Genomic DNA, 23,624 nt, shown 5'->3' with positions numbered 1-23,624 from the left:
GGAATGTGGGTAGAGAGAGACAGGGAAAGAGCCACAGGTTGGATTCGAACCCTGGGCTTCTGCAGCAAGGACTGAGCTTTTGTACATGGGACGGTGGCTGGAAGATTTGGCTTTTATGGTTGACATAACAAAGCATTTGAACCTTTAAGGACATAACTGCTGGTGTTATATATCTGTAGATGTAACACAAAATATTCTCAATGATTTGACTTTGCATTACTCATAAGTCATGTTTAGAATAAACATGATCTTAATCATGATTTGTATTAAGTTTAATGTATTCCATACAATTTTTTATTCTTTGTTTTCTGACTCTAGACGTGAAAGAAAGGAAGAACTGGTTTTTAGATTTGTTCACGCCTGATTGGCTTAGATTTGGTTACATCTGTCATTGACATGACATTGAAAAGAAAAAGATAATCGTGACAATGAAAACAAAATTGTTAGAGAACAGTGCATTAACTTTTATTGGTGAATGTTAGTATTGGCCCCAGGGCATCTTCACATTGTCAAATCTGGCCCCCAAAGTTGGCGTGAAGCCACAACTTCCAGGACTTCACGGACAAGAAAGAAAAACTCAGGAGAAACGTGTCTCCTGCTCACGCCCCTCCAGCCGACCTATCCAAACATGCCCCTCCTCGTTCAGACTCCATTTCCCACAATGCCCCTGCGCTCGTCCTTGTCAAACGCTCGCTGTGGTCATGCTAACCGCCTCGGAGCGTTGACAGGAGTAGTGACAGCAGAAACACAACAGCATGGACGGCGCCAGTCACTTAAAGTCACTGCAGAGCTCATGAATTAAGACAAACGCGTGGAAGGCAGCGTCTTCAACACAAGAAACCTCTTTATTAAGCCTGAAGACTGACGTTACTGTTATTACTTCCACAACGCTGTCGACGAGAGTAACATTAATGTAGCGGCGAGCTAACGGCCAGCTAACGTCACCTGCTAGTTGGCTAACTTTCCAACAACCTGCTGGCGACTTGAAGCAGCCCACCGAGTGAGAGGTATAAAAGCATCGCAAGTCTGCAGGCTGGTGTCATAATCTAAAGGTAAGAACTGTTTGTAAGTAGTGACAGCTAGCAGGCTGCAAAAGAGGGGTGGCAGTGTTTTTGTTAGTGGACAAGTTTCGACAAGACTGGAGATGTGGGAGCGCCGTGACCGCGGTGAAGTTGGGTTTAAGTTGGATATTGGACAGACATTGGCTCCGGGTGAACCTCCTCTTCTCTCCGGGTACAGTGCGACTCCGGGAAAGCCACTGCAACATTTCAAATGCACCCGTATTGCAGACTTTACAGTAAACACACAGACAGACAGAAGACGGCTACAGCGTGCACAGACTTCCTGTTTTCTAAATAAAAATGTGGGATATTTAAAGCAGAGACACAGGTATTCTGCTAAAATACTAATATCTACATATAAAAAATATAATATGTAAAGACAAGAGGTGTATCTCATGCAGCCAGTGTAGTAACATGATCCCATACTGATTTTTGAGTCAATTGATCACACGACCTGGAAGATATTGAGCTAAAATGCGAAAATATTTACATATAAAAATGAATTTAAAAAAACTCCAGGCAAGGACCAATCACTTAAAAGGATTTCTTATATATGAATATTCTCAGAGAGATGTCCAAATAAATTGTGAAAAACTCTTAAGATAAGTTCACATTCAACACATTAAAGAATAAAGTGTTTTTAATGAAGAATGTTTGAAATAATCCATTATATTCATATAGTAAATTAAAGATGAGCAGTTTCCTATTTGTTGCGACCATTTTTATGACAAATTTGAAACTGGTGCCTGATTAACTGATTTATGTCAGCATGTACTTATATACGTATATAAAGCCAAAATGTTACGTGATCACAGACATGGAGAGAGGAACAAACACTGCAACGCGTGGAATCGGTTGAAGAAGGAAACATATTACACAATTTCTTTGGACGTCCCTCTAAGAATATTCATATATAAGAAATCCTGCTTGATCACTAAATTTTAAGCACAGCTTCGAGCCAAGATTTTTACTCTTTTTTTCACTTTTACTCTTAAGTCAGTTCTCAACAGCAGAGTATTTCTGAGAAACTAAATGTGTGCCCTGGATACCAAGTTGGACTGGTCCCTCACTTCATTTCCCCTGCCTCCCTTCACTATGGCAGAAGTTTTAGTGAGTTCAAAGCAAACCTGCAGAGCCACAGAGCCGATTATCCAACTTAAAACTGACTTCACTGAGGTGCACCATGCAGGGAGCTATTAAGTGATTATTTAATTTATGAATGTCTAATTACAGACTAATACTACAGACAAAATAACACCTCATAATATAATGTAGTCCTATATAGAAACACCACCAACACATGATTATTATGACAGTGACGTATTTCATTTAAAGCTGACACAATTACATGATTGATTAAATAGTCAGTCGATTAAAAAAAAAAAGTGATAATTGATGAAGTGTTTGTCTAATGAGAAGATCTGCGGCATTTGTCTGTCAACACAAATAATTTGAATAAGTCAACCAGGGCTCATTTTGTAAACACCAAAAAACAAATAATCAATTTAACGGCTTAAAAAATTGTATATTTGTATTGCAAACATCGTAAAGGTGACATCTTGTTTCATGGCTATTGTAAAGAAACAAATTGTCCACTCAGTATCTGTACACACAGTTACAACGATGTTCAGGCAGTTGTTTATTAATACATTGGTATTACTAATGACCATCTAGGTTACCCGGCTGGAAGGCCAGGTCACAGACATCTTTCACAAAACCATTCAGCACACAAGTAGGCACTGCTCTGTATTTAATCGACCCTGTTAGTCCACAGGGACAGCTCTGCCTCTCTGTTGCTGAGTTTATAGCAGCCAAGCCCGAGGCAGGAACAAGGAACTGTAAAATGATATGCATGGAGAAGAAGGGCTGCTGGGAGGGGTGAGGGACGACCTGCGAGTAAGGACAGTGGGTGAGGTGAAAGGGGAAGCATTAGGGGTCTAAGTGCTCATTTGAGGATCTGGCTTGAAGCCCTGTTGTACTGAGGCCAATATTAGTTGCCCATGACTACCCAGCTTTTCAGCAGACCCTCTGTTTACTCTCTTGTCCCATGGCGTCCTCTCTCCATCTTGTTTTGTTTGATTCTCCTCACTGTTGCTAAACTCCTTCAGCTCTGATGTACGAGAAAAGAATTTTAAATGATTTTTTCCCCCTAATGTATAATTATCTAACAACTATTCAGGGTCTACTAGTTCTGCTCCTCATTTTGCACTGTAACATTTGATGGTGCTGCTCTGATACTGAAAGAGATCATTATTTGAGTAGTGGATAAGATGAACATGTGACAACTGATTCACAGTTTACATAACTTAAAATCAAAGTTATAACATTTGCTGCTTCACATTGTTGTAATTGTTCAGTTATAAAGCCTGGCCGATGATAGCTGGCCTGTTATTAGCTCTTTGTAGATATATCTGTATGTGCATGTGAGTATAAATGTATAATTACATTTAAGAAATGGCAAACATAAACTTTAGGTACTTAAACAATGTTTAGGAAAACAATGACAGCATTACATAGTTTCTCTACCTGGGAGCCCTGACAAGTTTATTTCACAACTAAAAATGCACAATAAATATTTTGGTCACAAATAATAGTCATGTTTGTTATTATGCTGCATAAAAACATAAAAGAATTAATTCAGAATAGGATTATATTTTTCTTATATATTAAAAATATTGTTTCTAGAGCAGAAACCAAAAGCAACAAACTCAACAGTAATCAAATCTGTACCCTAAATAGCACAAACAGTATTCCTGACATCAAAACACACACAAGAAAAGATTGTAGAAATCATTTTTGTAACTTCAACAATCTGTACGTATGACACAAAATGATGAATGCAAAAGTAAATAGTAGCTTAATCATAATAATAATCCCCTAGCCCTACAAAAATAAACATGCAAGTTTTATTTACACTGTGACAGTGATTTAATGTAAAATAGAACAACACTTGGCTGCAAAGTGTGTGCAGTGGATAAGCAGAACATGAAGGTGTGACAGTTGTTTCACCGTTTCTGTTACTTAGTACAAAACTTGAAACGAAGTATTTGCCGCTTACAGTTTGTGAGAGAGTTGAGCCTGTGGAGGGTTGAAGGTTGGATGAATAGGTGATCTATCCCATAAAATGATTAGCTCATTGAAAAACATGGAGACGTCTTACTCAAGGCAGTGAGATCGCCCCAGATAATGTCTTTCCTGTAAAACTCGTCTCATGTAAGTCTTCATTGTCTACAGAAGCAAAATCCGTGGCTACAAAGGTGCTTTGTCTTTGGTTGGCATGGGTGGAGGTTCAGTGGTGTTCTTGTTTTGTTTTCTTAAGCATTTCTCTAACAGACACCTTTCACCTACAAGTGTCCAACTCTGTAGTAGTTTAACTTTGCTCAGTGTCTTTATATAGACTCGCAAGGTGCTGCAGTTTAAAGTTACAGTTATTTACCATATTTAACATTGGCATATTATTTTAGTTGTTTACCAAAACATATTCAAATTCTAGTTAACAATAAGTATGCACTCTCAACTTTAATTTGAGGTTATTCACATCCAAAGTGGCCCACTCTTTTGCAAGGGACCAAAAGTACTCGGATAGTTAACTCAAAAATCTGTTTGGACAGTTGTGAGTCATTCCTTTTGTTATTTCTTCATTAATTAAGTAGGTAAAAACTCAAGGCTGTCCTCAGGCAGCAAAGACAAAAATAAACAAACCATCATAGATAGCAAAACAAATTAGGAGTGGCCAAATCAAGTTTGGTACAGTCTCAGAAAAAAGAACAGATGAGCTCGGCAACACAAAAACAGGCCTGTACATCCATGGAAGACAACAATGCTGGTTGTTAGCAGCATCCTTTCCATGGTCCTTTCACATCAACAACAAGCCAAGTGAGTGCATGAGGTGGGCATATCATTATCCAGGTCTACTATAAAGAGAAGACTGCACAAGAGAAAGCACAGAGGATTCAACACGAGGTGCAAGCCTCAAGAATAGAAAGGCCAGACTTAGCCATAAAACATCTAAAAAATCCAACCCACTTCTGGAATAGCTTTCTTTGGACAGAGACTAAGATCATGCTCCACATAATGCAAAGAAAGAAGCATGGAGAAGGCTCAGAGCAGCTCATGATCCTAAGCATACCACAGGCCGTGTGACGGCATGCTAATTTGTTCAGTTATATTTGAGTATGTGTATAAACCGGTTACAATTCCTAAATGTTTCATATGATATTTTTGTTCAACCCTTTGATTTAAAGCTGCCTTTGAGCTGTATCTCATTTGTGGACAGTCGTGCTTGTCACCCGATCCTGACACAGAAACTGACCTCCATTTCTCCCTCTCTCTTGACCTCTCCCTCTCCTCTGCAGCTCTCAGCGCCTGGTGTTGCTGCCTCCCACTGTGGTTGAATTCATGAGCACGCTCAGTGACAGCCGTGTGTAGTCCTCGGGAATGGGGAGTGGAGTCCAGGAACAGCGGGCATCACTCACACAGGGAGAAGTGCTGCCGCGGGCTTCCTCCAGTCAGTCAGAGGTGAGCTATGAGGTGAAATTTTTATAGATGCGATCCTTCCTTCAACACTTCAAGGGGAAAAAATCCACCCAGAAATGAAGTCATTCGTGTCATCAATGAATTTGAACCATTTGTTGTATTTAGAGAGAAAAGATAGAGCTGCTCAATTGAGAGTGAACGCTGGAACAACTCCACATCCGAACAGATTTTTCTAGTTTGTATAAATGATCTTAAACAAAGTCTGCTAAGTCCCAAGAGAACAGAATATTAATCAATAATTTGACTGTCAGAAAATCACTAATATCTCAATGTAAGTTGTGTTTAAGGTGGATTTCTCTGTTGATTTTACCTTAGTTATCCCTTCATCATCAATGGATCCTGAACCATTGCTCAACGTGAGCAATTTCTATGTTATTATGTAGAAAGATGAAAATATCTGGTAATCTTCTGTGTTTTATCTGTCAAACGGTACTCTCTCTGCTGTATTATATGTGAAATAGTTGAACTGAGCTTCTTTGTCTTTGGTTCATTTAAGGACACCTGCTCCCATGTGTCTTTTTTTTTTTTTTTTTTTTGTAAGCTGGTTAGTCATCATGTGTCCTCTATTATCCTTTTACGTAACTCCGGTTTAATGATCAACAGCATCTCAAACACAACTTTGTTCACGCAAGAATGCAGATTTTACAGGATTCACTCTTGTTTGGTGTCGGTGACCCTAAATGTGATTCCTCCATCACTGTGCAGGGCCTGAAGCACACTCGGTCTGTCATCAACTCGCTCTTCTCCGGGGCTTTAGCAGGAGCTGTGGCCAAGACAGCTGTCGCCCCATTGGACAGGACTAAAATCATCTTCCAAGGCAAGTGTGGAAACTGTTTTTAAATTAGAAATGACCCACATGGATACTTTATCTAGGACTAATGTTAAGTTTCATAGAGAGATATGTAAAGTAATATTGCACATATCTTTTATTTTTCAGTGTCTTCAGCAAGATTCTCTGCCAAGGTTTGTTTGATCACATATTTCATTTTCTCAGTTAAACAGTTTTATGCTTCTTATTCATAACAAGACATTAATTTAGATCCATTGGTTACAATTATAACTAACCTGATTCATTTATTAACATTTTCTGTCTGACCTTAGGAAAATATGTCACATGGACAAGTATAAAGACAAAAACAGAGTCTGTGCATGTGTGTGTTTGTGTGCACACAGGAGGCCTACAGGTTGATATACCGCACCTACCTGAAGGATGGCTTCTTTAGTTTGTGGAGGGGGAACTCTGCCACCATGGTGCGAGTCATCCCATACGCTGCCATCCAGTTCTGTGCACACGAGCAGTACAAGGGGCTGCTGGGTGGCTACTATGGCTTTCAGGGGAAGTAAGTGTCCGATTATACTAATAAAGCTGCTGTTCAGGTCATCTGTAAATATCTTGATGTTTGTGTTCATAAGTTCACTTAAGATTTTCTTGGGGAGTAATTACAAAATGTGAAAGGTTGACATATACGTACAAATGTTTTTTTTTGTCTTTGTGCCAGAGTCTTACCTCCATTTCAAAGGTTACTGGCGGGATCTATGGCCGGTACCACGGCAGCCATGCTGACCTATCCTCTGGATATGGTGCGAGCTAGGATGGCTGTAACACCAAAGGAAATGTAAGGTCACCTTTAGCTGCCAATACACAGTGGGCATTTAGCGCATACAGTATATACAGTGCATGTAGTATAATCCCTACGTTCCATCGGCACGGCTGCAACACATTCTGGCTGCATCATGGCCATCAGGGCCAATCGCAGCCGTTCTAGACAATGAATGTGATTCTACCAGAAGTGCCTTTCAGGTGCATCCCAGAAACTGGTGTCCACTCTGCAGAGATGTGTTTCTATTTTTTGATGGATGCTTTGACCAGCCACATCAAGTAGCACAGAGCCATTTGAGCTATTAACTACTAATTAACTACTTACTCATGATAGAAGCATGAAAGTCCAAATCTAAGCAAATTAACAAAGTGAAACACTCTGCTCCTGGTGGGGTATGAAGCCGCATGGAGAACTGACCAATACAGTGTCATGGCTGTGATGTCATAGAGCCGTGCCTGGTAAAATCCAGGGGTAAGTGTGTTTCAACAAGGTTCAGGTGCAGGATGAATGAGGAACATTTGGAAGGCTTATGAAAATCCATGACACATCAGATCTGATAGTCATGCTGCTCTTGACATTTACACTCAGCTCATTGAAGGTTCTGATTATTAACCAATATTCATTTCTAAAAAACTTAGCTTAACTTAACAAATTAGGTTAAAGCACAGCCGTCTGAGGTCGTTTGTGCTCCTGTGTAGCCTCAAATGGACTTTAAACAGTGCAATGCAGTTTTTTGAATGACTATAGTGAAAGCCAATATGCCAGAATCAGGTTATGAGCATGAGCCTTTTTGCCAGTTTCACACCAATATTTTTTTTATTTTATGGTTAATGTTTAGGTACAGTAACATTCTGCACGTGTTTGTGCGGATATCCCGAGAAGAGGGCCTGAAGACGCTGTATCGTGGCTTTACTCCCACCATTCTGGGTGTTGTGCCCTACGCAGGTCTCAGCTTCTTTACCTATGAGACACTGAAGAAAATGCATGCAGGTAATCACACTACCACTGCCAAGTATAAATGTATATATCAACAACTTCTTTCATCTACACCTCATGTTGTACACCTGCTTGTTCACTGATTGGCACTTCGTTCTGTCCTCCTCTTCATGCAGAGCGCAGTGGGCGCTCACAGCCCTACTCATATGAACGATTGGCGTTCGGAGCCTGTGCAGGTCTTATCGGCCAGTCAGCGTCCTACCCTCTGGACGTGGTACGACGCCGCATGCAGACTGCAGGAGTCACGGGTCACACGTACGGCACCATCCTAGGCACCATGAGGGAAATTGTTTCTGAAGAAGGGGTTATCCGTGGACTCTATAAAGGTCTCAGTATGAACTGGGTCAAAGGACCCATTGCGGTAGGAATAAGCTTCACCACCTTTGACCTCACGCATATTCTCCTGAGGAAGCTGCATCAGATGGGTTATACGACTCGATAATGACTGCACACAGAGAAGGAAAACATGATGGGATGATGAGATCCCCTTGTACACCCTCTGAAGAGAAACAAAGAAAGTTAGAAAGTGAAAAGAGTGAGTTGCTGGATAGAAGCAAACACACACTGGCTCAGGACTGGTGGGTAATATTAATGCATTCTCTCGCTTTATCTGTGTGCAGCGGGGACGTGCAGTCCCTGCAAGCGTGAGGTATGTTGGATGGTACCGAGTACCTGTACACACTGTTGTCTTGTACATCTAAGTGCAATATCCTCAGTTATTTTTATGTGTGTATGTGTGTACACATAAGTTCTGCCTGCTCTCTCTCCTGCCCGTGTGGACCAGGCCTGTGAGCGTATTTGTAAATCAGAGAATTAAGCCTTGCGTGTCCACTAAAACTGACACCTTCCAATGCAATGCGGGATGCCAGTCATTGACTTTTAATATGGATTTGATTTCATAAGAGAAATATTCGCCCCCTTGAGATTTGTTAAGTTGTGAGTGAGTTTGTTTTAAGGAATTATACCAAAGGTTGGGGTATGAGCTAGTTGCAGAATATATAATATTAGAGGTGTTAAGTATATTAAAGCACAGACGTTCTGTGTAGAGCAAAAATCTTGCACAGCACAAAGGTAACAGCATTGTCGCTGCCGTCAAATGGCCAGTTTTTGTTTTGAGTTGAATATATCCTGAAGGTTGAATTCACAGATTTTTATTTGTAGTTTAGCTACTGTGCTGACAGATGAACTATATTTTATGCCAGTGCCAACAGCTATGAAGTGTAAAGAGTGCCCATATTATTTTGTTTGTCGCTGTAATCATAATGGGCATTTTAAGGTATTGTCAATTGTGATAAATAGTTTTGTTGTCTCAAGTATTACTTCAGGTGATTAGACAGATTTTTACTCAGAAAGACTTCAGTGTGACAGTTCCAGTTTCACCTTCTACTGACATACAACAGTGTGACACACATGCAGATATCTCATGGGTCATTTTCCAAATGTGAGAAAATATACACTAATTTAGCAGTTAAGTAGGAACACCTGTACAGTGTAACATAATCCAATACAACAGCCCTGCAATGAATACTACCTTAAGAAGTTTACAATGTTCCATTGTTGTTGACACTGCGTGAAAGGCGTTGCTTTACCTCCTTTATTCTTTCCGTGGGATTGTTTTAGATTACAGTATATTAAGAGGTGTTTCTATTATTCTGTGCACCTCTGGTATGTAACTGGTGAAGGACACACACACACAGTCTCATATACAGTATACAAATGTTGTCTTCCATTTGCTGTGTGTTAGCTGCATCGTGTTTTGTTTAAAACTTTAAAGACAAGAGTTGAGAGTTCGACTTGTCACAGAAATAACTTTTTCGTTGCAACATCCACATCTTAGAGCGGCAGCAGCGTTTGCTTTCGTTAGCTTGACTGGAAATCTGTCCACAACTAGTGAAGAAATTATTTGTTCTCCGTTACAAGCATAATTTAGTACATTTAAGTGCTTTCTCAGTATTGAACTTTACCTCAGCACATAATCAAATGAATTTCCTACATATCAGTGTTTTATGTGCCCTCGTGTCAAAAATGTGACTAGGTGATCCATTTTCATTTGAAAATATGTGGAACAGTGTTAACAGTATTGATACAGGCTCACTGTCTTTGCAGAGTGTCAATAGTTTCTATACTTAGACCACACATACCAAGGCAGAATGGCCGAGCAGCTGGCTTCAGAGCCAAGTGGAGCAGAGGGCATGAAGGTGGCACCTTTACCAGAATAAAGCAGGAGGGTTTGTCTGTGGGGGTGAGGTAAAATAAGTTAGTCAAAAAAAAACAAACAAAAAAAAAACACAAACCTGTGTAGTTTTTTGTTTAAAAAAACAAACTCTAAAGTAATATTTTAATTGCTTACATGTTCTGACAAGAAACAAATATTGATTGTATAAAGTTCTGTAGAGAAGCTACTGTTTGCATTTGCGAAAGTCAGTTTGTTTTCACCGTTAACTGATACATTTGTTTGTTCATTAACTAATCAGTTTATAGATTTTTTTTCTGGGATTATTCCTGTTGTGGGATCATTTTAAATTGCTAATGCTGATACAATACTACAGTACTGTTCTGATCATTTACTTTAGAGCAACATTACATAGAAATTGATACTTTTGCAATTTAGCATTCTCATTTCCAGTGTGCAGTGCCACTGTCATAAATTTGGACAGATGTACACAATGTATTGTCATGATTATATTGTAATAAAAAACTAGGAGACAATTTTGCCAAATTGTGGCAAAACATAGCAGCCAGCTAAATTTCCTGCTTGCTCAGCTCTGGTTCTGGCATGACGCTGGCTCGCCCCCCATCTGCATTCCCTTGCGCCTGGGCCTGAAAACCTCCCCTTCCTGGTATATTTAACATTGAGAGTCACAGATGTATTTAACAATGAGAGTCACAGATAACTTCACATTAAATAACATTGTTAATATATTTATAAAAAATAAAATACTACAATACTAAAACTTTAATTATACACCAAAACCAGAAAATATTTTCTCCATCAAATATGATCCAGTTTTACTAAAACTACATAATTACATACTTGTCGTGGGACGTCTTGACCGGAGCACAAGTTAAAGTTAAATAATGCAGGAACAGCACAAGCTTTATATACAATCAGTGTTCTAAAACACAAGGAGAACCTTTTGCCTGAATAAAATTGGTAAAATTAGGATTTACATCACAAAAAACGATGAGATAATTGATGAAGCAAGACTTTGTTGTCTGCTTTAATACTCACTGCTCAGGACACATTTCGTTAGTACCAAAAAAAGTGTTGAGACTTGATGCACAGCCCTGTCCAGTAGGCGACTGAACTTTACCCCCTGACCTGCTTTTATGTCACAAACTTTATCATTTTATCACCTCTTGGTGTTGTGATCGTTTTCCTCATTGTGCAGAGAATCGGGAGAATGGTAGCAGTGCTCTGGGGACAGACACATAAACATAGGTAGATATATCCTCATCAGTCAGCCGCAGGAAACAACTACTCACTCGGGTTAACAGCAGAACAGTAGATGCAAGTTTTGTCTTTTTAATATCAGTGTGTTATCTTTACACCTTGCCTTAGGTAGCAGGAGGGAGAGTGTGTAGCTGAGTTTAGGAAACCTGCAGATGCTCTGAGCTGAAGCATGCAAAGTAGTACAAAGTATATAGTAACTGAAAGCCTAGTAAAGGGTAGTTACTGACTAAGTGCCTAACAAGGAATAGTAACATTTTACTATGTCTGAGCTACTTCTACTAACCTTTTTAAAGGTTGCTTCCATTTTCTAGCCTTGCTTTGGTCTTGAAGTTTCGAGTATTTATTGGGGCAGCAGATGATTTAAAGGTGGTTTGAAGTTTGGGGATTGTCGGACCTCAGTGACTGAATGTATTACTTCAGGTCCAGTTTTTGTATGTGAATTTTTGTAAAACTTAAATTGCCTTGTAGGGTATTTGCTCTGTTGACATAGATGATCCTTGGCTCCCTAACAGGCTCGACCAATCCATTCCAACTAGCACAGGACTAATATGAGGAATTCATGAAGACTTAACCCCCGCCCCCCAAACATTTTATGGTTATTTGTACCCTGATTGGAGAAGAGTTAAGTTTATTGTCGTGTTATCACCTCTCCATTGATCGATCATAGATCAAATGAGATGTGTAAATGCGTGATTAAATACACTACGTTATGGAGAACTGACAGTAAGCTTGAAAAAACCCCAGACAATCATGAAATGCCAAACAATTATATGTTTTTGTTTTAAAAGAAAAGTTTTGTTGAGAACCCGACAGTGGCTTAATAAGGAGGAATACTGGAACTCTGGTTAAAGATGTGATTTTATTTGCCCTCGTGAAAGCAGATTTAATTGTTTTAACCCGATTTGTGGGTAATCCTACATAGACGTGCAGACAGACAATACTACCGTGTTTGCATGTTTACAACAGATCGTCTTGTATTATTTGTGTTTTCAGCGCCGCAGTGATACGTCGGCTGTTTTGTAAATCCTAGTGATTTGTGCCAACTGAATGTAAACCTACTAATACCGCACCCTGTGTCCAGTCTCTAGTGATGATGGTGTATCTGTAGGAAAGTTTTGAAATATCAAATTCTCAAATAAAACTGGATGTTGACAACAGATTGATGTGTGTGTATTATTTTCTTATGAATTACATCTTTTGTCTTTTAGCTTTGGATTAAAACTCAGCCTTCAGTACAGCTCAGATTAGAGCCACATAAATGCTTCGCAGAGTTTAAGTAGCAGATACATTGCAACATAAACTGTTCAGGAGACTGCATGAATCAGGCCTTCATGGTCGAATTTCTGCAAAGACACCACTAGTGAAGAAGACCAACAACAAGAGGAAAATGCTTGGGTCAAGAAACACAAGGAGTGGAAATCTGCACTTTGGTCTGAGTCAAATCTGTGTTTTTTGGTTTCAACTGTCATGTTTTGGTTTTTGACTAGTACTGTACAATATGTTCAATGTGGTCTTCAAGGAGCCTCACACGAACACTTAAGACCCTGAATCAGACATCCATTCTAATATTATTTTAATTGAAAAGAAATAAACACATAGTTTCTTGTAATACGATTTAAGCCCTAAAAAGAAAAAAAGATAAAAATAGAATAATTTAGATGAAAACAGTATGTAAACAAGTGTAAAATGCATAAATATTTATCTCAGAATACTGAAATAACACCTGTAACAGTTTAATAATGCATATTTCTTATTTGATGGTGTGTTAGCAATCAGGTCCCAAAGTGACAGAATATAAATTAATACATATAAATATATTTTATATAAATACATTGTGAAATAGATATGGGAATGTAATTAAGTGAATAGGGAAATTAAATGTAAACAAACAAAAGAATAAATACGAAAAAAGTATATTATTATTATTTGTTATTAATTTAAGGCAACATTTGTATTTATTTTCAGTTTATGGAGCTCATTCATTCCTTCATTCATTTTCCGTGTCTCTCTCGGGCCTCTCTATCTTTGTTTTAGACTGGCACGTGGTGTGTAATGACTTCTAATGACCACTGGAGGACGCGCCATCCCCATAAATGAGGGCACTCCTCCGGCTGTAGTTTCACAGATGGTCGGTAGGTGGCGGTGCAGCACGGCGCTGTGAGCCGTGGGAAGGTGAGCTGGGTCAGATGGTGCTCTGCTCCTCCGCCCGAGGCCGTGCTGGCTGGCGCTTTGAACTTGACCGTGAACGCAACACAGCAACATATGAACAGGATGAGCAAACTGAAAACAGTCCTGATTAATTAATGTGATTGATTATTATTAGAATACACCGAATGTTTTTAATTATATTTAGATGTTTACAGATAGAAATAAAAAATATATATATTTTATTTTGTTTTATTTCAAAGAGGATCTTACTGAGCGTTTCTCTTCATTGAGCGTCTCTCTAAATAAGCTGAAATGTTTGGTGTGTTCTGGGTTTATCTTGAACCGGACAGAGAGCTCGGACAAGCCTCTTTGTGCACAGATTTCTGGGAACGTTGGAGAAAAAAGCACCAGAAGAAAAGAGCTATAGGGAAGATAGAGGACTAATTAGAGAGTGAAGGAGGGAGGGATGGACGGAGGCTGTCAGAGGATGTGGTTGCTATAGATACTTGGCATGATGCCAGGTGGAGGCAGAGCCAATTTGCATTTATTTAGATGATGGCTGCTCTCTCTCTCTCTCTCTCTCTCTCTCTCTCTCTCTCTCTCTCTCTCTCTCTCTCTCTCTCTCTCTCTCTCTTTCTCTCTCACTCTGAAATAAAAACAGCAAAACAACCATTTCTATCCATTTCATATTTTACTTAATTCATTTTCATTTTAAAACAACCTTTTCATTTTAATGCAAAAAAGAAAATCCAAAATATCACATTAATCCACTTAAGCTTGATGAAAAATACATGTTTTGTTCTGATTGAGCCACAAAGAAAAATGTTAGAAAACCAAGAGTTTTTTTTTAAAACATGTTTTATTTTTCTTTTATTTTGAAGTTGATAGCTGCAAAGCCAGATCTTTTTTAAACAAACATTTCCCTCTTTTTTTCAGTTACAAATACACATAAAAAAAAAAATGCAACCCTACTGTACTCGAGGCCTGAGGACAGATTCATGTAGGCCCAAATTTGTTCCTCAAGTTCAGCGTCAAAAACTCCAACAAAACATTTGTTTTAGATAAGAAAGCCCATGTAATAAAAGTAAAATAAAATTTAAAAAACTGCAGAGCTTTTATTGCAGTTTTGTACTAACGCCCTGTTCAGTGTTACACCTATTGTTAGCAGACATTTTATATTAATGAGCCTCCTCTGAGGACTCTGGCCTGTACAGTATTAGTTAGCTGTTAGCTGCTGTTGGGCCTGTGGACTAACAGGCAATTATTTCTTTATTTACATTGTGAAGTCCTGGCTGTGTGTTTATTTTTCAGCATTTAAAGAGTTCACCTTTTACAATTCCCACTCCGAAATCAGACAAATTAATTTAATAGGATACAGTAATAAACATTTCCCATCTTTAATTATAAATCTGAGAGCATTCTGTCAAAGTTTAAAATATATTTAATATGAAAAACGCTGAAAAATAAATAAATTCACTGGAGAAAAATGTCAAAGCCTTCTCTTTATTGACCACATATATGTATATATTTACACAACACAAGACACACACACAAAGTTTTATAGCAACTCAAATGACTCAGATTATTTATTATTTTTAACTGACATGCTTGATATTGAGACAGAGTATAGACTTTTAGTGTAAACAATAACAACAATAATAAAATAAAATATTTCAATGACACCATAGAAATTCTTATTACAGACTCAAAACACACAACAGGATCAATCATGGCAGTTAGACCTGGATGTATTTAACAATGAGAGTCACAGATAGCTTCACATTAAATAACAACATTGTTAATATATTTATAAAAAATAAAATACTCCAATACTAAAACTTTAATTATTTTACAGTGTATTTTAATATATCCATTTGTAACCCACAAAAATCATCTAAAGGCACAGATGGTGGAAAAATTGTCTCTCTTTGTCTTTTTCTTGGATTCGCTCCAGATTTAGTGGTTCAGTGGTTTGTGTGTGTGTGTGTGTGTGTGTGTGTGTGTGTGTGTCAGTCAGTTCAGAGGCAAAGTAGTGTCTGTTCATCACAAAAATGGCTTTAATTGTACCAAAAAAATGGTTAAATTGGTCCAAAAATCCTTTTCAGACAAAAGTTGTTCTTCCAAGCAGTGATTTTTCATACTGCATCATTAATCTGCAGAGACACAAGTAGACAGAAAAAATTAGTGACAGATTGGTGCAGAAAATATAAAAAAACATTACAAAACTGTCATATTTTTACAGCCAGAATAATAAAGTCCAGTGTGAACCTACACTTTAGTTCTCGCAGTGAATAATGATGCCTGAGTGTCACGTCACAGGACTGACACAGCAGTTTTGGACCAAAAAAAAAAAAAAAAGGCGATGAGGGAGGAGAAAAGATACAGAGGGGAGTCCCTCCTCATGACTACCAATATCTGTCTGTGTTTGAGTCTACACTCGTCCACCTCTGACCTCTAAAGTCTGGAGCACCAAGAGGACACACAGTCAGCAGGGAACCCCACAATTATGCCTGAGGGAAAAGACACACACACACACACACACACACACACCAACCAACCAACCAGACACACTTCTGCTGTCTGGCTTTGCACCGTCATGGCTGAACAAGATAAGGATCCGACCAGCAGCGATAAGGGATTTAATCCTAATTTGTCCAGACTTTAATCATGATCACGAATGAAAACCAGTAACAAGAGGATTCACAGACTCGTGTGCATTCGTACATTCTTATTATTGATCAAAATCTCTTATAAAACCTAAAATTACTTGACATTACAGTGCGATTTCTTATTTCTAGGAAGTACAGAGTGATGGACAGTAAAAATCAAGGTGTGTGTGGGTTGTAAGGACGAGGAGAAGGAGGTGGTTTATGATTGAGGAGATCAGAACAAGACTACAGTCCCTGGATAGATGCAGTGTTTCAGACATTGGACAATTATGAGGGGCCTTCCTGAGCCTGTAGGGCTCTCCAGGGCTCTTCTTCTGCCCACGCTGTCCCAACAACAGGCTAATGTATGCAGAGCAGAGTCTACAGTCCTTCTTTACACCACACACATACCGTTTAGTACACAGAGAGCAACTTGCGAAGAGTGCAATATTTTTAAATATATACATTTTTATTAGTTTAATAAAAGCGGGAGTGAGGTGGGTAATGGTTAGAGTCTTAAGATTACTGAGACCCTTAAAATGATGTAACAGCAACAAAAATAAGAATATTAGCCCAATAAATACAGGAGGTCAGAGAAACCAACATAACCTGTTTTAGCATATTATTCCTTCTCTGTCCTTTCTGCTTCCCTCGTGTGTTTACTCTCATATAATCCTGAAATAACTCTCGATTTTTTAATATCTTTGAGAAAACCAGATCTGCATTTGGTGCCCTTGATTTAGCGACTTCTAACTTGCAAAGGTTCAAACCAATGAGCTTTTCTCTCTGCTTTATTCACCAAATGTTTTTTGCTATCCTACCCCATTTGAAGGATATTTCAAAAAGAAAATGCTCAGTATCAGTATTTATTACGATTTATAAATTACATGACTGATTAATAGTCTGCATTTAAGGAAATCTGATTAGGGCAAGGATACCCAAAATGTTTGTGTGTGGCATATTTTAATTTTCATGTCATTGATTTATTTAAAATTGATTTTAATCGGTGCTGTGGTCTTGAGATACTGACTTATATTTTACTGCTATGAGGAACTTGAAGCTTGGCTTGACTTGAAGCCTCAAGTTTGAATAAAACAGAACAAATAATCTAAGACATCAACAGGACTTTCCGATTTGTGCTTTGCATAAAACACTACATACAAAACTTAACAGGAAATGTTCAAATGCTGAATCATTTTAATAGTCAGCTATTAAACAGACAAGCATCTTGACCTGTCAGTTTTCTTTTAAAGACTCGTGATGTGACAGCAAGGACTTGGCGCTCGCTTTGACGGGACTTTAACTTGTCTGATTTCAACTATTGTAACTTTCCCAACACAGAGAACAGTCTGTCCACCAAATTCTTCCTCTCTTACACTTGACAAGGTCAGTCTTTAGATGATATTCTCATGGTAACGAGGCAAATCTCTTTCTACGGATCAAGAAGGCAAGACAGAGAAAGTGTGAATGTGTGTGAAAGAGTTGGAAGAGTGGGAGAGGTGTAAATAGACACAGAAAAAGCCTGAATTTGTATCCATGAGGAGGGTGTATGTGTGTGTGGAGAGGGGGGGTCTCTACCGGACTCTCTCCTTACACTTCCCTTCTTTCTGTATTAAACAGCCCCCTCACCAACACACACACACACACACACACACACGCACACACTCTTATGCTGACATTGTGTCCGTCCAACAAAGACGTCCCCACAGCCCCCTCATTATAAATACATGTCATTGGATCACAGCTCGTCTGAATCCCTGAGTCTGCTGCGCTCTAAGTGGCCGTGACTGAGCCCTGAATGGGTGGCCGAGCGACAGCTATACCAATAGAGCCAACAGTGTGTGTGTGTGTGTGTGTGTGTGTGTGTGTGTGTGTGTGCGTGTGTGGACAGAGACGACCACAGCCCCCAGCCTATGGGAATGAAAGCTTCACAGCAGGATAAGGTCAGAGGTCGGGCTGTCTGTTACACACACATACACGCAGTTTACTGGATATATGCGATAAGAAGCGATGCAGAGAAGACAAAAAGAAAAATGAAGTGTGGTAACAGTTGACTGCTGCGTGTGTGAAAGAGGTTCGCTTAAATCTGGGGCAATAAGTTTCCTGCTGCCTCAACAACAAAGCTGCATGAATCTAGTCCTGGCTTGCTTAGAAGGGAGGGAACAAGGTGTGCATGTGTGTGTATATATTTGTGTATATCCGTGTGTGTTAAAAGAGCTCATCCTATCTCATTTTGCAGGGGAAATGCGAAAGTGTCTCTATCCCTCTGGAACCACAAACCAGGCCACAGTATTGTACTCTCATTCCTCCTTCTCTGTCACTCTCTCTCACTATCTCTCTAAGTCTCTCTCCCTCCCTCTCTCGCTCTCTCTTTTTCCACTATCAAGGCTTCTATTTCTGAGTCAAAGCTTGCATTTCTCACCGGGTTTAACAAAGTTTTCCTCACTCTACTTTCGAACCGAGTTTTGAACCCCCAGAGATATGACACGGACTCGACTGGAAATCAATAATTAAACGATAACCAGTCATCACCAGTTTGCTAAATATCCACACCAAGGTCTGACAAAAAAAAAAAAAGAAGTGTGATTTAAAAAGCTACAAAAAGAAAGAAGCTTTGCTCTTCTATTTTATTGCATTTCAGTGCTGATTGGTGACTTAATCTGTAAGTGCTCTGTGTGTTTTACATTCTGCAGCTCTGTGTTTTGTATGCGGGTGTGTATGTACATGTGTGTACCATGAACAGATTGTCTGATGCACGCAGGGCTCATTAATGCAGCACTACAATAAGCAGAGCGCACGATGGCGGCTGCCCATGCTAATCGTCTCTGCTAGCCCGCCACCTTCCAGCACTTTTGCCTATGAATTAATATTATATATATATATATATATATATATATATATATATATATATATGTGTGTGTGTGTGTGTGTGTGTGTGTGTGTGTCTCCTCCCCCCTCACTAGACAAGGACCCCGAATAGCTGCCTGCACACAGGCAGCTATTCTGGGAAACAGAGGCGTCAAAGCAGGATTGTGAGGGAATATAGTCTCCAGTTGTGTGTTTCCATTTTGTTTAGTTTAGATCGAGACAAGTTTGATCTGCTTTTTTAAGTCAGGAGCAAAAATATTTCATACTGAAGTACTCTGATCTGTCCATCACAGTTAAATGACAGATTATTCATCCTAACCAGAGGGGATTAACCACAGAGCCATGCAGATTAATATAAAATACTATTTATGAAGTTTATGTCCTCTAATTATCAGAAAGATAATTGAAAATTTTGGTCATTAACTGTCAAAGTTAAATCAAAGAGTATTAAATAAAAATAGAGTTGCGGTCAAACTCAACTTTTAGGTGCTTTCAAGGAACCTTTAAGTTATCCTTAAAGAAGGCATTTAATGATAAAACATTTTAAATTATAAGTTATAGAGCGGTATTTATGCAGTCTTTATGCAAAGTCAGTGATTCATGTTACATAAGTCCAGATAAAACCTAGGAAAAGAAGTCTAAAAAAACTAAATCTGCTGCAGAGTACAAGAGTCTGACTCCTGTACAGCATATGGTCCTTTACTAGATAACCAGTTCTGTGAGACATAAAGAGATAAAGTGACAGAGAGGAAACACAATGAGGGAAAAAAAATGTGAGATAGGGAATAAAGGAAGACAAAGAGAAAACAAGAAAACAAGAGAGTGAGGGACAAAGAGAGAGTACGAGAAAGACGTGAGTCTCAAAAAAGTGTTAATGCCAGGCTTCCTTTAGGCATGAGTGAGAAACTATGAGGCCTGGTGGTGTGTGAATGGTTCGGCAACACACATGCAAACACGCACGCATAACGCGCGCACAAACACACACACACCCTCCCCACTGAGCCAGAGCCTGTGCCAGTGAGACAGGTCTATGGGTCTATTGAGGGGACTGGGAGGGAGCTGTCCCTTTCTGTAGAGCTAATGAAGCCTGCACCCACAGGCATAAAGGAGTGGAGAGAGTTAGCACTGCACTCCTTCACCCATTCACTCACTTCCTTCCTTTACACAGCTCCTGATGAGGTAATGCTTTCTCCCTTAAAGGGGTACCATATGTAATGCACCTTTACGCATGCAGCCCTTTACGACTACGGGACACGTCGAGAAGAAATATTCTGCGTGCATAATACTACACAGTAAACTGGGAATAATCTTATGACAGGAAACAAACACAGCTGCCTCAGACCTGGTAAAAAAAAACTGCTTTTATGTTTAAAATATACAGCTGGTGTTTTATTTTTCATATTGTGAACAAATCTCATGAATACACCCAAACCAGCCGTGTGTTTATGTCTTCCCGGTGCCCGAAGCCCATTTGTTCATCCTGAAGACGTAAATCTCAAGTCACAAATATATAGTTTCATTTAAAAAAAAAAGAAAGTCTAAGTAAGTTCCTAAAACAGCTGGGCACTGTAGTTTTTAGCAAATGTTACTCATACAGGAGTAAACTGAGCATTTGTAAAGGGACTACTTTCAGCTGTGGATTAACACACATTTGGTGTCCTAATAATAATAATAATAAGAAGAAGAATTACGGCAGCAGGACAGTGTTTGTGCTGACTCAAAATAAACCACAGTGCCCATGTTCATCACACTGAAGGAATACACCATATCGTGTAATATTCGTTTTTAGCATCAATGAATTGTTGGTCTTTTTGTGTAGAGTAAAACAAAACCATTATTGAGGTCTTCAAGTTTGTTTTATTAGAAATCACAGCGGCTAAAGCTGTAAATCCAGCATCTGAATATGTGCTCTAAACCAGCGCACGATTTCCTCCATCGTGGAAAAGTCCCGGTACAAAGCTGCCATCAATCTAGAGAGAAACAAAGACAGGCACCACACTGGAGAGCCCGAGACCAACGTGTCACTCAGAGAAGAAATGTCACAGAAAGCAGAGACGTGGAGAGAAAAAGGCTTCCAGACAACACAATCACACTTTCAGCAGGGGAGATCTGACTTCAGGCTGCCTGTCTATCTGCCTGTCTGTTCCTCTGCTGCGACTACAAAATGATGAAGGAGCCCTTGTCCACAAGTCTACACCCAGTCTAGTCCTCTCTGAGCAACCAGACTGAGCCAACAATAGACGGCAATGCTTATCAAACAGCCTGGCAACTTCATTAGCATCCTACATGACCCAGACGACAACTAAAGTGGCCCTACACGCACACACACACACACACACACGCACCAGACAACCCCTCATTTGGCCTTGACCCATGAACTCTAGGGTCCTCTTTCACCTGCTACATCACCATTCACGCCAGCAGGGCCGTCTCGCCAGTGGCCGACTGTTCTGCATATGTTCTCCTAACATTCCCACGCTCCGAGCTCAGACCTCCAGCTCGGGGGACGATCACACTTTAAACACAGCGGTATTCATACGGGGCATTATGGAGATCTGCATTGTGTCTGGCTGTCTGAGTCTTTTTGGATCGCCTCATCTTCACGACTTCATTCCTTTTCAGTGGAGAGGAGGGAAGGCTTTTCTTTCCCCTTCGCCCCCCTCAAATTGATTTGTAAATATTCTACGATCCCATGTCTGACTGCCACACAAAGAAAATGTATCACAGTCGTCGTTTTTGTTTCTAATAAGCTGCTTTGTTTCCTATTTTTGTGCTTTCTAACTCAGTTAACTCTTGGAAAGCTATCACAAAATGATGCTCTCACGTCTTTCCTCCTCTTTCTCGCTATCCTTCGCTTTCTTCTCATCGATTCCTCCCCTCTAAATCTGTGTTGTTGATTCCCTTTTCGTCGGCACATCAAGGGTAAACTTATGACTCTCCTCGCTTTTCCTTCCTCTTCCTGATTCTCTATCGACTCATTGGCTGAGAGCGGCTTCGCGTCTCCACATTGGCTGGCGTAACAGACAGAAACAGTGATGCGACCAACATGAGGCTTTCGGTATAGTAGGAGTGTTTAAGTGTTATTGTGAGAAATGGGGTAGAGCGTGTTCCTGCTCTCCGACAGATAATGTGACTGTCAGATGTGGAAGGGTGCAACACTCGGCGGGTTTTTTCGTTTCAGATCATGTGAGAGAGAGAGAGACCTTGAGAGGCGTGCAAAAGACTGTGACTGAATTTGCCTCGCCGCTGAGCATATGGACGCCCTTGTCGCTCTATGCAAATGGCAGAGACACAGACACATGTTCACAAATGCAGACAAACTACCCCCCTCCTCTCCCATCCCTCATTAATTGTTCATCCTAAAACCAGACACCCCCCCCTCCCCAAATAATAACCTCTCCACTAACACCCCCCACTCCATCTTCCCCTTATGAACGACCCCCCACCCCACAGTCTAGACCCCGCAACCCTCTCTCTCTCGCTCTCTCGAACCAGACGCCCCAAAAATCTCCCCCTCCCCATCTCCCTCCTCGCTCTCCTCTCCTCAGCTCCCACGACCAGCAGACAGACCCTATGATTCGCGTGACCGCCATTTTGCTGCGCACAGTAGACCTAACTGTACAGCACAGCAGCTGCCTTGATGGGCGAATGCAAATACGAACGCTGCATTGTTACTCAGCCGCTCAGACGACTCTCATCGCATGAATTAACGGCACCCCCCCCCACCCACCCCAAATAATAAAAAATAAAAAAAAACAAGACCTGCTCAATCAAATGCGACCACAAAACGACGCAATGCTCAAATGCAGAAACGTGTCATATTCATTTATACGACACTTCCAATCCTCTGACTACATAAACAGCACCGAACGTTATTATGCCAAGTTATGAGATTTGCATGTTGAATATTTTTCAGGTTATTCCGGATGAGAAGCAGCTCACTTGTATTTCATTTGAACTAAATAGCATTGATACAACACAGTGTCTCTTAGCGGGCATTTTGATTTTTTTGTCATACCACCTATTTATATGTTTCATACGCAGCCACCCCATGATTTGTCCGGTGCCATGGTAACCAGACACCAATGTGCATGAAAATGAGACTATTATGGTCTGTCCGTCTGGAGTTTGTTGGGCCTATGGATCCCTTTTTAATTAGAGTCTGTGTGCATGTCTGAGCTTCTCTGTTTGCTTAATGCTTTCATCTGTGCATTATGTACGTCTCTGTGTAAAACACTTTGAGTGTGCACACGTGCAGGAGAACTATCGGATCTGAAAAAAAAAAGGCTCAGCTTAATCTTTTGTACAGTGT

The 23,624-nt window shown here is 39.9% G+C and overlaps 1 protein-coding gene across 1 annotated transcript; it reads left to right on the top strand.

The window, feature by feature from the left end:
• Window positions 1–667: 667 nt before the first annotated feature.
• slc25a42 (solute carrier family 25 member 42) lies at window positions 668–12,805 on the top strand. The gene is made up of 8 exons (XM_010738307.3): window positions 668–1,052; window positions 5,417–5,579; window positions 6,303–6,414; window positions 6,535–6,560; window positions 6,771–6,937; window positions 7,097–7,213; window positions 8,037–8,188; window positions 8,311–12,805. Exons 2-8 carry the CDS (start codon window positions 5,499–5,501, stop codon window positions 8,634–8,636), a joined length of 981 nt encoding a protein of 326 aa, XP_010736609.1. The 5' UTR covers window positions 668–1,052; window positions 5,417–5,498; the 3' UTR covers window positions 8,637–12,805.
• The last annotated feature ends 10,819 nt before the right edge of the window (window positions 12,806–23,624 follow it).

The sequence above is a fragment of the Larimichthys crocea genome, chromosome XII (genome assembly GCF_000972845.2).
Source record: "Larimichthys crocea isolate SSNF chromosome XII, L_crocea_2.0, whole genome shotgun sequence".
In the NCBI taxonomy this organism is placed as follows: Eukaryota; Metazoa; Chordata; class Actinopteri; family Sciaenidae; genus Larimichthys; species Larimichthys crocea.
The sequence above is the reverse complement of the archived record's forward strand: the minus strand, read 5'-3'. Positions and strand labels throughout refer to the sequence as shown.